Source organism: Hypanus sabinus, chromosome 11, assembly GCF_030144855.1.
Source record: "Hypanus sabinus isolate sHypSab1 chromosome 11, sHypSab1.hap1, whole genome shotgun sequence".
In the NCBI taxonomy this organism is placed as follows: Eukaryota; Metazoa; Chordata; class Chondrichthyes; order Myliobatiformes; family Dasyatidae; genus Hypanus; species Hypanus sabinus.
Window position 1 is genome coordinate 66994036 of NC_082716.1, and position 17521 is coordinate 67011556.

The 17521-nt window shown below is 42.5% G+C and overlaps 1 protein-coding gene across 1 annotated transcript in view; it reads right to left on the reverse strand.

Annotated features, from left to right (window-relative positions):
• tmem59 (transmembrane protein 59) overlaps nt 1-17521 on the reverse strand; it is a 47219-nt gene that overhangs the window by 12391 nt on the left and 17307 nt on the right. Inside the window, exons 3-5 of the mRNA XM_059984597.1 lie at nt 7773-7867; nt 7022-7171; nt 5419-5500 (exon numbers count right to left, since the gene is read on the reverse strand). Of these exons, the coding sequence (XP_059840580.1) occupies nt 5419-5500; nt 7022-7171; nt 7773-7867 (327 nt within the window). The remainder of the gene's footprint in view (nt 1-5418; nt 5501-7021; nt 7172-7772; nt 7868-17521) is intronic.

Sequence of the window (17521 nt, forward strand, 5' to 3'; positions counted from 1 at the left end):
GCCAGAAGTGCTTGCGGCTAGGTGATCTGGAAGACTGTTTGAGGAATCTGGAGCAGCAACTGGATGACCTTCGACTCATAAGGGAGAATGAGGCAGTCATAGATGAGAGCTACAGGGAGGTAGTCACACCTAGGCTGCAGGAAGCAGGTCATTTGGTGACAGTCCGAGGGGGGAAAGTGAAGGAGAGTAGACAGGTAGTGCAAAGCACCCCTGTAGCCATTCCCCTGAATAATGTTTACCGTCCTGGATGCCGTTGCCGAGGATGACTGACCAGGTGTGAGTCATGGTGGCAGAGCCTCTGGCACTGAGTCTGACCCTGTGGTGCAGAAGGATGGGACGGAGAAGAGGAGAGCTGTTGTCATTGGAGACTCTACAGTCAGGGGAGCAGACAGGAGATTTTGTGGATGTGAGAAGGCAGCGGGATGTCTCTGACCAGGTGCACGACATTCTGTTACGAGAAGGAAAGCAACCAGAAGTCATGATACATGTTGGTACCAACGACATAGACAGGAAGAGGGATGAAGTCCTGAACTGTGAGTTTTGGGAACTAGGCAGAAGGCTGAAAAACAAGACCTCAAGGGTGGCGTTCTCAGGATTGCTGCCAGTGCTACGTGATAGTGATGGTAAGAATTGGAGGAGATGGCAGTTGAATGCATGGTTGAGGAGTTGGTGCAGGGTGCAGGATTTTAGATTTTTGGATCATTGGGATCTCTTCTGGGGACGGTGGGACCTGTACAGATTGGATGGGTTGCACCTGAACTCGAGGGGGAGCAATATCCTTGCAGGTAGGTTTGCTAGCATGGTTCGAGAGGGTTTAAACTAATTTGCAAGGGGGATGGGACCCGGAGCGATAGAGCAGTAAAAGAAGTGCATGGAGTAAAGCCAGATGTAACATATAGAGAGGCTTTGATACAAAAGCAGAATAAAGGGTGTAAAGGTAGTAAGGTAGAAGGACTAAAGTGCGTGTACTTCAATGCAAGAAGCATCAGGAACAAAGGTGATGAACTGAGAGCTTGGATACATACATGGAATTATGATGTAGTGGCCATTATGGAGACTTGGCTGGCACCAGGGCAGGAATGGATTCTCAATATTCCTGGATTTCAGTGCTTTAAAAGGGATAGAGAGGGGGGAAAAGGGGAGGAGGGGTGACATTACTAGTCAGGGATACTATTACAGCTACAGAAAGGGTGGATAATGTAGCAGGATCCTCTTTTGAGTCAGTATGGGTAGAAATAAGGAACAGGAAGGGAGCAGTTACTCTACTGGGGGTATTCTATAGGCCCTCTGGTAGCAACAGAGATACCGAGGAGCAGATTTTAGAAAGGTGCAAAAATAACAGGGTTGTTATCATGGGTGACTTTAACTTCCCTCATATTGATTGGCATTTGTTTAGTTCCAAGGGTTTAGATGGGGCAGAGTTTGTTAAGTGTGTCCAGGATGGATTCCTGTCACAGTATGTTGACAGGCCGACTAGGGGGAATGCCATGCTAGATCTAGTATTAGGTAACAAACCGGGTCAGGTCACATATTTGTCAGTGGGTGAGCATCTGGGGGACAGTGATCACCGCTCCCTGGCCTTTAGCATTATCATGGAAAAGGATAGAATCAGAGTGGACAGGAAAATTTATTAATTGGGGAAGGACAAATTATGAGGCTATAAGGCTAGGACTTGCGGGTGTGAATTGGGATGATGTTTTCGCAGGGAAATGTACTATGGACATGTGGTCGATGTTTAAGGATCTTTGGCAGGATGTTAGGGATAAATTTGTCCCGGTGAAAAAGATAAAGAATGGTAGGATGAAGGAACCATGGGTGACAAGTTATGTGGAAAATCTAGTCAGGTGGAAGAAGGCAGCATACATGAGATTTAGGAAGCAAGGATCAGATGGGTCTATTGAGGAATATAGGGTAGCAAGAAAGGAGCTTAAGAAGGGGCTGAGAAGAGCAAGAAGGGGGCATGAGAAGGCCTTGGCGAGTAGGGTAAAGGAAACCCCAAGGCATTCTTTAATTATGTGAAGAACAAAAGGATGACAGGAGTAAAGGTAGGACCGATTAGAGATAAAAGTGGGAAGATGTGCTTGGAGGCTGAGGAAGTGAGCGAGGTCCTCAATGAATACTTCTCTTCGGTATTCACCAATGAGAGGGAACTTGATGACGGTGAGGACAATATGAGTGAGGTTGATGTTCTGGAGCATGTTGATATTAAGGGAGAGGAGATAAGAACGTAAGAGATAGCAGCAGGAGTAGGCCAATCGGCCCCTCAAGCCTGCTCCGCCATTCAACAAGGTCATGGCTGATCCAATCTTAACTTTAGTTTTCACCGAAACTCACAAGGCAACAGTGCCAACCAACAGGGCACCATGCCGCCCATTTTATTTTATTATTCATCCCACCCAAACCCATGTGATCACCCGGGGAAAAAAAAACGATTTGCCAATTGAGGAGAAAAAATCTGGAAAATTCCTCTCCAACCCATCCAGGCTATCGAAAACTGGTCCAGGAGATCACATGGCTGATCTAAACCTAGCCTCATGTCCACTTACCTGCTCGCTCACCGTATCCCCAATGCCATTTTTATCCAGGAATATGTCTATCTCCGTTTTGAATTTATTGAGTGTAGTAGCTTCCATAGCTCTCTGGGGCAGTAAATTCCACAGCCCCACTACCCTCTGAGTGAAGAAATTTCTCCTCATCTCAGTCCTGGAACGGCATCCCCTTATTTTAAGATTATGCCCCCTAGTCCTAGTTTCACCCATCATTGGGAACATTCTCCCTGCATCCACCCGATCAAGCTCCTTCACAATCTTATATATTTCAATAAGATCGCCTCTCATTCTTCGGAACTCCAATGAGTAGAGTCCCAATCTACTCAACCTCTCATCATACATCAACCCACCCATCCCTGGAATTAACCTAGTGAACCTTCTCCGCACTGCCTCGAGAGCCAGTATGTCCTTTCTTAAATATGGACACCAGAGCTGCACGCAGTACTCCAGGTGTGGTCTCACCAATACCCGGTACAACTGCAGTAAGACCTCCCTGTTCTTATAGTCCATCCCCCTAGCAATAAAAGCCAGCATTCCATTGGCCTTCTTGACCACCTGCTGCACTTGCATACTAACTTTTTGTGTTTCCTGCACCAGGACCCCCAGATCCCTTTGCACAGAAGCACTTTCCAGTTTCTCTCCATTTAGATAATAACTTGCTCTATTATTTTTCCTGCCAAAGTGCAAGACCTCACACTTGTCAGTATCACGATCCTCTGCTTTCTGCAGGCAAGCCAATTCTGAATCCACCTGGCCAAACCTTCCTGGGTCCCATGCCTTCTGACTTTCTGAATAAGCCTACCATGTGGTACCTTGTCAAATGCCTTACTAAAATTCATGTAGATCACATCCACTGCACTACCCTCATCTATATGCCTGGTCACCTCCTCAAAGAACTCTATCTGGCTTGTTAGGCACGATCTGCCCTTCACAAAGCCATGCTGACTGTCCCTGATCAGACCATGATTTGCTGAAGGGCCTGTAATGTGCTGTACTATTCTATGTTCTATGTAATATGCTGAGATAGGATAATTGAGCTCGAACAACCACAGTCATCTTTCTAGGTGCAAAGTATGTCCTTAGTGATGATGCTTTTGACTTAACTTTTGCCATGTTTCACTGATACACAGGCAGTCACACTCAATTTGTCTCTGGAACTCAGCTCCCTGGCCTACGCTTAGAACAAGGCCATGCTGAGAAGAAGAGAGCTTCCTTAACAAAACCCAAACTGGGTGTTGTTGAATAGATTACTGGTGAGCAAGTGCTGCACCTATTCAAACTATTGGTTGTGTCATAAGGTAGGCATTGAGAGCAGACCCAAATTCAAGACACAGACATTGAAGTACTAGGGAAAGTGGAACCTGGCGTGTCAGAAAGCAAGGGAAGTGGGGGAGAAACAACACTGGACAAGACTAGGATACAGGGCCTGGGCTAGGACTAGACTAGGAAAGAGGGACCTGGACAAGGAACTAGGAACTAGGAACCTAGAACCTGGACAAGGACTCCGAGCCAGAGACTGGACGGGGACCTGGAACCTGGGTCTTGACTCGAGCTTGGACTCTGGATCCAGGAAAGGACTGGACGTGGGGGCAGGATGCAGGACTCCAGGGCTGGACGAGGACATGAAGCTCAGACTAGGCCTTGGTTGAGGGGGAGCAAAGCAAAAGTGGGGAGAGGCATATCTGGACACAGACACTGGCCCTGGACGAGACCAGGACTCAGGACCTGGGCCACGACTTGGACATGGACTGAAACCTCCTCAGAGCCTGAGACTTCGACTGGATTTGAACACACAGAACGACAAACAACAATGGCCTGCCTACTGAGCTGGATACAAGACGACAAAATAACCACAGTCCATTCGAGTAGCGGAAAACGGCCTGCCTACTGAGCAGGATACGAGATGACAAAACAACCACAGTCCATTTGAGTACAGGCAAACAGTCTGCCTACTGAGCCTTGGACTCAAGCACGGGAAAACTGAACACAGAGCCTTGACCCCTCCTTGGGAACGGGATGTAGGGCCAGGGCTTACACAGAGTCAGGACCCCTCCTTGGAGACAGGACATAGGGCCAGGAGTCATACACAGACACTAAACACGGGGACACAAAGATACAGTTCCAAGCTCAACAACAGATAGTTCCTTCTGTTGGCAAGGCTCCAGTCTCACTCTAGCGGCTAAGATACTGGCGAGGTTGCAGGCAAGGCTTCAGGCGTGGGTTGCTGTAAGAAGGGGGAAGGGAACAGTCCAGCCTCAGGATAATAGCAAAGACAGCCTGTCTTACCCAACGGAGGCAAAGACAGGGAGGGACAGATCCAACTACAGGGTAAGGGCAAAGACGACCCGACTTATCCCACAGAGGCGAGGACAGGATACTGACAAGACAAACCACACCTACACTTGAACCCAGGGCCACTTATATTCCTGGCCCCAAGACGAGAATCAGGTACCTATGATTAAGCCCAAATGAAACAAGGGACCTGGAGTCTGGAGTCCACGGACCAGACTGTGAACTGGAACACAGATTTCACAGACCGGACCATGACAGATTGTGATAATAAAAATTATAACATTCAAATGCTGCCTAGCTTCCCAAGTTTATTATTAACTTTTCCATTTTTATTTAAAAGGTATTTTGTCTGCAGGTCTTGGCTTCTCCTCTGCTTCATCTGAGGCATATTACATTTCAGGGTTTGAATGAAAAATTCTGCAAGTCAGATTTGAACATCATCAGAAAACATTTCACTATTCTAAACTCCTGCTTTATTAACAGGTTGAGTAGCCAAAAAATGTGCTATGGTAAATAAACCCTCCTAAAAATTCCACGTCTCATCATGGAACAAGCATTAGTCCACAGAACTGGTTACCTGAGAGTGCTTGAGATGTCTCTTGAACATTGTCTGTTTGCAGCTCAAGTTGTGGAACCATGAATCGCACATCTGGTTCAGACTTAAAGAAAACAGGAAAGCAACAGGAATAGAAAGTAAATATAAATAATTTTGTACCATAAAGCCAATATGAAAGACAAGCAAAAATATTAACCAGGACTTTAGTGATCAATTTTTTCCCTATATTCTCTCTCTGTAGTCTGATAAGGTAACCTAATTACTAGGATTCTTTATCAATTATCATTTTTAGTTTTAACTGATTTTGCTCAAAATACAAAATTACTTTACCTTATCTAGGTTTTTCTTTCTGCCCTATTTTTTTTCCTGGAGGCCTACTTTTAAAGCAAGTTGCACTTGCATCTAAATGTGTCGTGCGCCAAGCTAGATTCAAATTGTGCAAATGACATCAATGTGAAAAAAAATCCAGTTACAAAACTAATATTTCAGAAATTTTCAGACAAATTAAGAGGACTCTTTTCCCCTCCTCTTTTAATCCTCCAGTTTTATATGTTCACATATCTAGATGCAAATCAGGCACTCAGCCGTTGTCTGCTACTTAATTAAATAACGTGAAACCTAACTGGATTGTAACCTCAAATCTATATCCCAGCAGGCAACTCTTCACTACTACGCTCAACAAGAATCTTCCCACATTCCTCAAAGTATTCAAATACTCCGCTTCCAACATTCCTTTGCACTCCGAACTAGCCCCAATCATCTTAAATGGGTAATCCCTTATTTTTAAATAGCAACTTCTCAATTTAGCATCTCCTGCTAAAGGGTCTTGGCCTGAAACATGAACCATATTGTTTTCCATAGATGATGCCTGGCTTGCTGAGTTCCTCCAGCACTTCGTGTGTGTTGCCTGGGGCTCTGTACAAGAAGGGACAGAGCCAACTGTACTTCCTGAGGAGGTTCCAGTCTTTCAACGTCTGCAGTACTATGCTGCAGATGTTCTACAACTCAGTGGTGGCCAGCATTCTATTCTACACTGTAGTCTGCTGGGGCAGCAGGGTGAGAGCAGCTGACATCAATAAGATCGATAAGCTCGTCAGGAAGGCTGGTTCTGTTCTTGGGGCGGAACTAGATTCCCTGGTGGTTGTCTCTGAGAGGAGGATGCTGCAGAAGCTATGGAGCATTATGGACAATCCCTCTCAACCCCTCCATGACATATTGGACAAAGGAGCACCTTTAGTAATAGACTGATTTTTCACCAAGATACTCCGCTGAATGCCACAGGAGATCCTCTTTTTCCTGTGGCTATAAGTTTCCATAACTCCTCCTCCTTAAGTACACAAGTATATGGCTTCTTTGCACATCTGTATTTTGCATTATTGACTTTTTAATGCACATTTTGTATTTTTTCGGTACCTCAATGCTTACATCTTGTATTTTAATGTATATATTTCTCACTGAGCAACCTTGCAACAATAATTCCCTTCAGGATAAATAAAGTTTTATCTTATCTTATTTAAAGTCATTGGCCTCCTTTTGGTTGCTGGTAGTACCTGTTAGGATCATTTAGCCTTTATGTGTGCCCCACATTTAATTACATAAAGTGCAGAATGTGCAATATTGTTACCTGAAATACAACTACTTTGCCATCATCAGTTTGCAGGTAGAAGGTCCACGAAGTGAAAAAGCTCTGAGCAGAATTCATTAAGTCACTGCAGAAAGTTGTCATTATGCTGATTGGGTAAACAAAGTGGATTTTGGGCACCATAGACATGAGCTGTAGAAAAGGGAGGATAATTATCATCCAAACTAAAACCTAATTCTAATTCCCTAAACTCAAATTAAAATGGAACAATACTTAACAGTGAGCCCCTGTTAATAAATCCTAATTGCTGTTGCGCAATATGACTGATGTAACATGATTTTTTTTCTCTATCTGCTAAACTGTACACTACAATTCAAAACCAAAAATTCTCAGGTCTTCCATTATGGGAAAAAAAAAGCAATAAAAATCTTTTACTGGTCTACGATGCTTTCCTAGTTCTCTCTTCATACCTTTAAATACTGCCATTTCCTTATTACTTCAATTTATTTTAAAAAAGAGTTGTGTTCTCCACCCCCCCCCCCCCCCCACAAGTGTCACTGCAACAGTTTTCTTTGCCTTTAGCTGTTAATTTTCCATGAGACTGTAGCCAGGAAAGTCAGACCAGATTTATTCTAGTGCTATCACTTATCTACCCCACAGTAGCACAAGAATGATCACTTTGTACGTAAATAACCAGAAGAAATTCTGTGCAACAGGTAGAGAAATTGAAAACGACGTCAACAGTTATGTTGTGTTTTTGAGTTAACAGGTTTCCTCCTTTGTTCTGCCTTACCTGTTTCTGTCTCTGTTCAGCAAACGGCAGTTGGTTTTCACATCCCAAGTTGCAAGCATATTGCTCATCTTGCTGTTTATATGCTTCAACACAGGCTAAGAAGGAATAAATTAAAAAAGAACATTTCTAATGTATCGAAAATCAGATTTATAACAATTTCATACACAGCAAAGTTTGATCTCCAGAGTAGTCAATGAGACAGCCAGGGTGCTCTTTAAGCCATACACTTCAGAAATGTGTGACACAAGATAGGTACTGGCAGTTATAGTTCAGCTGTTGATACTTGAAGCAATTCCAGCTGAAGAATTAAACAACATCAAACAGTACTATGCAAAAGTCTTATACACCACAGATTGTTTAATACGAATTTTGTTGTAGATGTTTATCTTTTGCCTTCTGCATTACTTTATCAGTAGAAAAAAGCAAGAAATTTCCAAACATTCAATTTCCAAAAAAAATTAATGTTAGAGAAATTTCTGTATTTCATTAAAAAAAAATAACATACTAAGTAACTTTTCAAATAAAAACTTGTCTATTTTCTAGGTATATAGCCGTGCATGATTAAACAAAGATAGCAAACAGGTACTAATGATCAATGGCATAATGAGTTTAATAAACTTAAAGGATTAACTGAAACAGAAACTAGTCTAGAAGGAATCCAACTGGGTGAAGGACAACCAACTAAAAAGTGAGGGTGTGGTAATTGTGACAATTGAACTTCCAACCACAGCAAGGGTGAGCATAGCAACAAGACACAAGGTGGTTATCCTACATCAGCAAGGTCTCTCCCAAGCAGAAATTTTGCAGCAGGCAGGAGTTTCAAGATGTGCTGTCCAAGCTCTTCTGAAGAAACATGAAGAAAAGGGCAAGGTTGAGGATCAGAAGGGCAGTGATCGACCATATAAGTGCAGTGGACAAGAGACTTCCCTTCTAAATCAGAAGTCCAGCACTGCTATCAGCTCTGAACTCACAGAAACCACTGGAACCGAAGTACATCCCCCTACAATCCAGAGAAGTCTTGTCAGAAGTGGTCTTCATTGAAGAGTTGCTGCCAAAAAGCCATACCTCCAAAAAAGAAGCAAAGCCAAGAAACTACGCACAAAAACACAGGGAATGGGGTGCTGAACAATAGCAGCAAGTGCTCTGGTTTGACATTTTTGGATGAAACAGGAAGCAGTTTGTCCATGGAAGAGCTGGACAGCGCAACATGGATACTCTGCAGCCAACAGTGAAGCACGGCAGAGATTCCCTGCAGGTTTGGGGGTGTATTTCTGCAAATGGAGGTGGTGATCTGGTCAGAATTAATAGAGTCTTCAATGCTGAGAAGTACAAGCAGATTCTCATCCATTGCGCAATACCATCAGGGAGGCATCTCTGATCAGTCCCAATTTCATTCTACAACAGAATAATGAGCACAAACAAATAGCCAAGGTAATAAAGTACTATCTTCAGCAAAAAAAAAACAAGGAGTTCTGGAACAGATGGTATAGCCTTCAGAGCCCTGATCGCAATATCTTTGATGCTGTCTGGGATCACCTTGAGAGACAGAAACAAGTGAGACAATCAAAGTCTGTGGAAGAACTGTGGCAATTCTCCAAGATGCTGAGAACAACAGACCAATACGTTGTCCCTTAGGTACTATAATGAAATCTGTGTCGACTTCTCCAAATCTGATCTTATCAGAGCATTAAACACTCATGGCAAAAATCTCAATAGAGCCGATGTGATCTTCTTTTGCTGCAGTTGGCAGAGCAAAACCTATACAAAAGTCAAACAATGAGCAGCTTGAAAAAGTAAGTCTAATCACCTATCCTTGACTTTCAACCTCAATACCACCACAACCCCTACCATTATCAAGTTCCATTATCGTTAGCATTAACGCACCAAGGGATGTTGGGGGTGTACACACACACACACAAACAAAACAAACATCCGGCTTTGACTTCTCCAGCAGACAAACACCAACAGACTTGGGCTTCGGCCATTGAGCCTTGATGTTTAGACTTCTGGTCAACAGTCAGGCTTCAATCTTCGGCATCAACCTCAGGACCCGCCAATCACCACACACTAGGCTAATGACGGGACCCCAAACACACTAGGCCTCAAATTCCGGTCTCAACCGATTTACATACTCAGGGAGTCATAAGACCCTCTTTCTTCTGCTTGTAGGGAACTCCAACTCTGGAACCTGTTGACAGCTCACCAATGTGGGGCATGGGGGACACCAGGCCTCATTCACACTAGACGTCCTCCTGCCTCTGTGTCGCTGGCCTTTCAACGTGGAGCAGAGGCTCAGACTCTGGCTTGACCTCTAATTCCCCACATCCCTCTCCCTAAACTGTATCCTGATCCCTAATTCCCCTCAGTCCCCAAAACTATCACTATAAATCTAAAAAAAATTAATATCAACAAAATCTGAACCACAACCATCTGAAATCTAAAAAAAATCGGTTATTGTTGACCAGAAATTCAATGAGCCAGTCACATAAATATAAATGCAAGTCATAGGTTGGGTATCTCCCACCTTGCAGATACCAAAAAGAAACTTTGCAGTACAAGTCAGGAACATGATATAATACTTTCCAGTTACCCAGACAAGGAATGATAGCATAATCAGGTCAAAATTAACCACCAACAACAAAATGTACCAATTTACCTACCTCTACACTAACAAAACCTTTTACAAATTCTTGTATACCACAGAAGACAAAGGCAAAAGCTGCAACAGAACATCACTATCAGTAAATTACCTTCTACACCCAGACAAGGATTTGTACCCAAGAGCAGTATCTTTACCAAAAGGCTTAAATTGGCAGCTCATCATATCTTCAACTAGTGATAGTTAATAGATGCTGGCCTTTCCAGCAAGAACCATAAAAAAATATGAAAACCTTTACGCTAACACTCCCATTCTCTGTATAAGCACACTCAGATGCCTCTGTACACTTGTATTTGTTAGGTTTAACGTCTGATTTTAAAATTTTTCCTACTAAAATTAATAAACAAATTTCCGCACTCTCTGTGTACACTAAGGCAAAGATATCTTGCTACAAAAACTTTGCATTATCTACATAGCCTACATTCAGACTTACATCATCAGCAAACATTGATAATTTGCACTGTTTTTCAAGTGCTTAATGCAGATACCCTATTGCTAATCCTTGTAACACCCTATTGATAACAGTTTAACAAAATTATCCTTTATTTTGAACACACACATCACAAAAAGTCAAGATAGGCCATTTGGCCTCTCATGCCTGAATCACTGATCAATAAGATCATGGCTGACCATTAAAATTCAACAGCATTTTGTTCTGACAATTCTAAAGTCAGTATTGATTATTCTATGCAACTCAAGCCTCTATTGTCATCTTAGAGAATTCTCATTCCCTACATGAAGGTGAAGAAACTTCTATGTCCTAAATGGTCAATGATATTGTGACAGAGTTTTTATCCATACACCTATCCAAAACTCTCTTAAATGTTACAATTGAACCCATATTCACCACTTCACTAGCAGCTCCTTCCACACTTATATCACCGTATGAGTGAATTTCCCCCTCAGGTTCCCCTTGAATGTTTCAACCCTCCTTCTACTTCAAGTCTGTCTGCATGCATTTACCCATCTATATCCATTGTAGTTTTGAATACAGAGGTATCCCTTGCTTAATGGTAATAGGTCTATGGCATAAAAAAATTGAGAAGTCCTGCTCTATAAGATCTCCCTTCATTCTGCTGCACTCCAGCTGAATTCCTGACCAATTTAACCTTTCCCTATAACTCTGGTAACAAACAAAATGGACTGAAGGGCCCATTTCTTGGCTGAAGTAATCCACGACTCTATCTTACTGAGACCTTCCAGATACTGAAAGGCCTAAATAAGTGAACATGGAAAGCTTCTGTTAGCAGGAGAGTCTAGGTTGGGAGGGGTTCAAGGGTAATGGAAAGACAGCAGAAAAATGGGGCTGAAGTAAAATCAACTATGGTTGAATGGTGAAGTGGACTCAATGGGCTGAATTGCTTAATTATGCCCCTATATTTCATCGCATATGATCATTTACCCTGTCAAACACAAGTAATTTTATATTTCAAGGATATCACCTATCATTTTTCTAATGTGTGAAAGCCTATCTGCATAACCTTTCCTCACAGGACAAATCGTACCCACACCCTTCTCCCCCCCCCCCCCACAAACCTGCTTGTTCACAATACAGGCAGTTCTGCTATAGCACAAGCAGAGGCCCATGTTTTGGAATTTGTTGATTAGAACTGCGGATATGATGGTATTGAAAACTGAGCTGTAATCAATAATTAGCGGCCTGATGTACAGTTGCATGAATAAGTCTGTGAACCCTTTACAATTACCTGCTCTTCTACATTACTCATAAAATGTGGTCTGATCTTCATCTAAGTCACAATAATAGCAAACTCAATCCACCTAAACTACTAACAATTATACTTTTCAGGGCTTTACTGAATACATTGTTTAATCATTCACATTACAAGCTGGAAAAAGTAAGTGAACCCTTGTATTTAATAACTGGTAGAACCTCCTTTAGCAGCAATAACCTCCACCAAACGTTTTCTGCATCTGCTGATCAGACTTGTACAATGGCGAGGAGGAATTTTGGACCATTCCTCCATATAAAACCGTTTCAGTTCATCAATATTTCTGGGATACCTTGCATGAACAGCCCTCTTCAAGTTACAATACAGCATCTCAATTGAGTTAAGGTGTGGACTCTGACTTGGTCATTCCAAATTACACATTTTCTCCTTTTTAAACCATTCTTCTGTTGATTTACACTTGTTTTTCAGATCATTGTCTTTTTGGATCATCCAGCTTCTAGTAGGCTTCAGGTGGTGGAGCACTGCTGTAAAATGTCTTGATACAATTTTGAATTCATTGTTCCCTCAACAATTGCAAGCTGTCCAGGCCATGAAGCAGCAGCAAAGCAGCCCCAAAGCATGATGCTCCTTCCATCACACTTCACATTTGGGATGAGGTTTTGGCGTCAGTGTGTAGTGCCCTTTTTCCTCCAAACATAGCAGTGGGTGCTTCTGCCAAAAAGTTCAACTTTATCTCACAGGTCCACAGACCATTGTCCCAGAAGCATTATGGAACTCCAGGTGGTCTTTTGCAAACCCAAGACATGCAACAATGTTTTTTTTGGAGAGCAGTGATTTCCTCAATGGTGTCCTTCCATGGACACCATTCTTGTTGAGTGTTTTTCTTACAGTGGACACATGAACAGAGATGTTAGCAAGTTCTAGAGATTTCTGCCGGACTTTTGCTGTTATCCTTGGATTCTTTTTCACCTCCTTCAGCATTGCATGTTGTGCTCTTGGTGTGATCTTTGCAGAACACCTACTCCTACAGAGAGTAGCAACACTACTGAATTTCCTCCATTTGTAGAAACTTTCTTATTGTAGACTGATGAACACTCAGGTCTTTAGAAATGCTTTAGTAGCCTTTTCCAGCTTTATGAATCTCTACAGTTCTTCTTCTAAGGTCCTCTGAAAGTTGTTTTGATCGAGGCATGGTGTACATATATAGGTCTTTCTTGAGAAGAGCAGGCTCTGTCTATAACCTGAATTTGTGCATCTTTTTTATAGAGCAAGGCACCACCACAACTCACACCTCCCAGCTCATCTCATTGATTGGTGGAACACCTGACTCCAAATGGCTTTTGTAGAAGGCATTACCCCAGAGTTCACATACTTTTTTGAACCTACACTATGATTGTATAAATGGTGTATTCAGTATTAATGAGAAGTAGTACAATTATTTGTATGCTATTAGTTTAGGCAGATTTTGTTTGTCTATTATTGTGACTTAGATATTAGACCACATTTTAAGAGTAATTAATGCAGAAAACCAGGTACTTGCAAAGGGTTCACAAACTTTTTTCTTGCAACTGTATGTATTACTATTATCTAGGCAATCCAAGGCTGAGTGGAGAGCCAGTGAGATTGCCTCCACTGTAAACCTATTGTGGCAACAGGTTCAAGTCCTCACATAGGCAGAAATTGATTCTGGCCATGACCAATCCCTCAAATCACTTCATCACTGCAGATGTGAATGCAACTATGCATTAGTCATCGAGGCAGTTCACCCTGCTCCACTTGGGCACTTCAACCTTTTTGAAGCAGGTGGGAACCTCTGACTGTAGCAGTGAGAGACTGAAGATGTCCTTGAATGCTCCAGCCAGTTGATTAGCACAGGTTTTCAGTGCCCTACCAGGTACAAACAAGGTCTGAGGCCTTGCAAGGGTTCACCCTCATGAAAGATATCCTGATGTCGGCCTCCAAGGGTTACCAGATGTAGAGATTTGCATAGGTGTAGTTTTATTCTCCCTTTCAAAGCATGCATAAAACACATTAATCTCATCTAGGAGTGAAGCATCACAGCCATTCATGATGTTAGGATTCACCTTGTAGGAAGAAGACATGCATTTTTCAGGATTGTCAGGCAAGATTCACACTTAAAACCATGCAAACTTTGGTCTATTTTATCATTTGCCTCCAAGCACCCCAATGGAGAATGGACTCCATCATCTTCCCAACTGCTGAAGTGAGGCTAACTAACCTATAATTTCCATTCTCCTGCCTCCCTCCCTTCTTAAAGAGTGGTGTGACAGTTGCAATTTTCCAGAATCTACCGATGCTTGAAAGATCATCACTACTGCTTTCACAATCTCTTCAGCTACCTCTTTCAGAACCTTGAGGTATAGTCCATATGGTCCAGATGACTTATCTATCTTTAGACTTTTCACCTTCCCAAGCACATTCTCCTTAGTAAAAACAACTAGACACACTCCTGCCATGACACTCTTGAATTTCTGGCATACTGCAAGTGTCTTTTACAGTGAAGAGTAACACAAAATATTTATTGAGTTCACCTGCCATTTCCTTGCCCCCATTACTACCTCTCCAGCATCATTTTCCAGCAGTCCAATATCTACTCTCACATCTGTTTTGCTCTTTATATATCAGAAGAAAACATTTGGTATCCTATTTTATATTATTGGCTAGCTTACCTTTGTATTTCATCTTTTCCCTCCTTATGGCTTTAGTTTTAAAATTCTTCCCAAAATCTTAACTTCCCAATAATTTTTGCTATATTATATGACCTTTCTTTTGCTTTTATGCTGTCTTTGACTTACCTTGTCATGATGGTTACATTATCTTCCTCATAGAATAGTTCTTCTAGATGAAGATCAAAGGACAGGTGGGGACTACACGGTTCTGGAATATTAAGTGTGTAGTAGAGAAAGGTGAGGCAGAACAAGTGATAAGGAGGACACACGTACAGAGGGATGGTCTGACGGAACATGGAGTTAAATGTGCAGAAAGAATAAGTAAACTTAGGAAGGACAACAAAATTCAAGGGGCATATAGCCCGATGGGAGTTCGGGGAGCTGGGTTAAGCACAATAGGCAGCAATTTAAACAGAATGAGGAGAAATGGGCAAAAAATTCTATATCTGAATGCACGAAGTGTCAGAAATAAGGCGGATGAGCTTGAAGCTCAGGTGCGAATGGGTAACTATGATGTTGTTGGGATAACGGAGACATGGCTGCAGGGAGATCAGACCTGGGAAATGAATGTACAAGGGTATACGTGCTATCGTAGGGACAGAAATGTGGGCAGAGGGGGTGGGGTGGCCCTGTTGGTGAGGAATGAGATTCAGTCCTTTGCAACGAGGGACACAGGATCAGGAGAAGTAGAGTCTGTGTGGATAGAACTGAGGAACAGTAAGGGCAAAAAGACCCTAATGGGTGTTGTCTACAGGCTACCAAACAGTAGCATGGATATTGGGTGCAAGTTGAGTAAGGAGTTAACATTGGCATGTGGCAAAGGTAATGTCGCAGTAGTTATGGGGGATTTCAACATGCAGGTGAACTGGGAAAATCAGGTTGGTGCTGGACCCCAGGATAGGGAGTTTGTAGAGTGTCTACGGGATGCATTCTTGGAACAGCTTGTACGAGAGCCGACCAGGCACAAGGCTATTCTGGATTTAGTCTTGTGTAATGAACAGGATTTGATAAGCGATCTTGAAGTAAAGGAGCCATTATGAGGTAGTGACCATAATATGATGTTTTTATCTGCAATTTGAGAAGGATAAGGGCAGATCGGAGGTGTCAGTGTTGCAGTTGAACAGGGGAAACTATGGAGCCATGAGGGAGGAGCTGGCCAAAGTTAACTGGACAGATATCCTAGCAGAAAAGACAGTGGAACAGCAATGGCAGGTATTCTTGGGAATAATGCACAAGGTGCAAAATCAGTTCCTCCCCCGGAGAAGGAAGGATTCAAAGGGGGGAAAGGGGCCACAGTGGTTGCATAGCATTAAAAAAAAAGGAAATATGACAGAGCTAAAGTGAGTGGGAGGACAGATGATTGGGAAATTTTTTAAGGAGCAACAGAACTTAACTAAAAAGGCAATACGGGGGAAAAAAAATGAGGTACGAACGCAAGCTAGCCAGGAATATAAAGGAAGATAGCAAAAGCTTTTTTAGGTATGTGAAGAGAAAGAAGATAATTAAGGACAATGTTGGGCCCTTGAAGAATGAATTGGGTGAAATTGTTATGGGAAACAGAGAAATGTCAGAAGAATTTAATAAGTACTTTAGATCTGTCTTCACTAGGGAAGACACAAGCAATCTCCCAGATGTATGGATGGGCCAAGGGCATAGGGTAACAGAGGAAATGAAACAGATTGACGTTAGGAAGGAAACGGTGATGAGTAGACTGATGGAACTGAAGGCTGACAAATCCCCAGGTCCAGATGGTCTACATCCTAAGGTACTAAAGGAGGTGGCCCTGGAAATTGCAGATGCATTGGTAATCATTTTCCAATGTTCCTTAGATTGAGGATCAGTTCCTGAGGATCGGAGAATGGCTAATGTTATCCCATTTTTTAAGAAAAAAGTGAGGGAGAAAACAGAACTATCGTCCTGTCAGCCTAACATCAGTAGTGGGGAAGATGCTAGAGTCCATTAATAAAGATGAAATAGTGGCATATCTAGATAGCAGTGATAGGATTGGGCCGAGCCAGCATGGATTTACCAAGGGCAAATCATGCTTGAGTAATCTATTGGAGTTTTTCGAGGATGTAACCAGGAAGTTAGACAAGGGAGATCCAGTGGATGTAGTGTACCTCGATTTTCAGAAGGCATTTGATAAGGTCCCACATAGGAGATTGGTGGGTAAAATCAGAGCTCATGGCATTGGGGGGAAGATATTGACATGGATAGAAAACTGGTTGGCAGATAGAAAGCAAACAGTAATGGTGAATGGGTGTTTCTCAGAATGGCAGGTGGTGACTAGTGGGGTGCCACAGGGTTTGGTATTGGGACCACAGCTGTTTACGATTTACATCAACGATTTTGATAAAGGCATTAAGAATAACATCAGCAAGTTTGCTGATGATACTAAGCTGGGTGGCAGTGTGACGTGATGAGAATGTTAGGAGAATTCAGGGTGACTTGGATAGGCTGAGTGAGTGGGCAGATACTTGGCAGATGACGTTTAATGTGAGTAAGTGTGAGGTTATCCACTTTGGGAGTAAGAACAGGAAGGCAGATTATTATCTGAACGGTGTAGAGTTAGGTAAGGGAGAAATACAAAGAGATCTAGGAGTCCTTGTTCATCAGTCACTGAAGGTGAATGAGCAAGTGCAGCAGGCAGTGAAGAAGGCCAATGGAATGTTGGCCTTTATTACAAAGGGAATTGAGTACAAGAGCAAG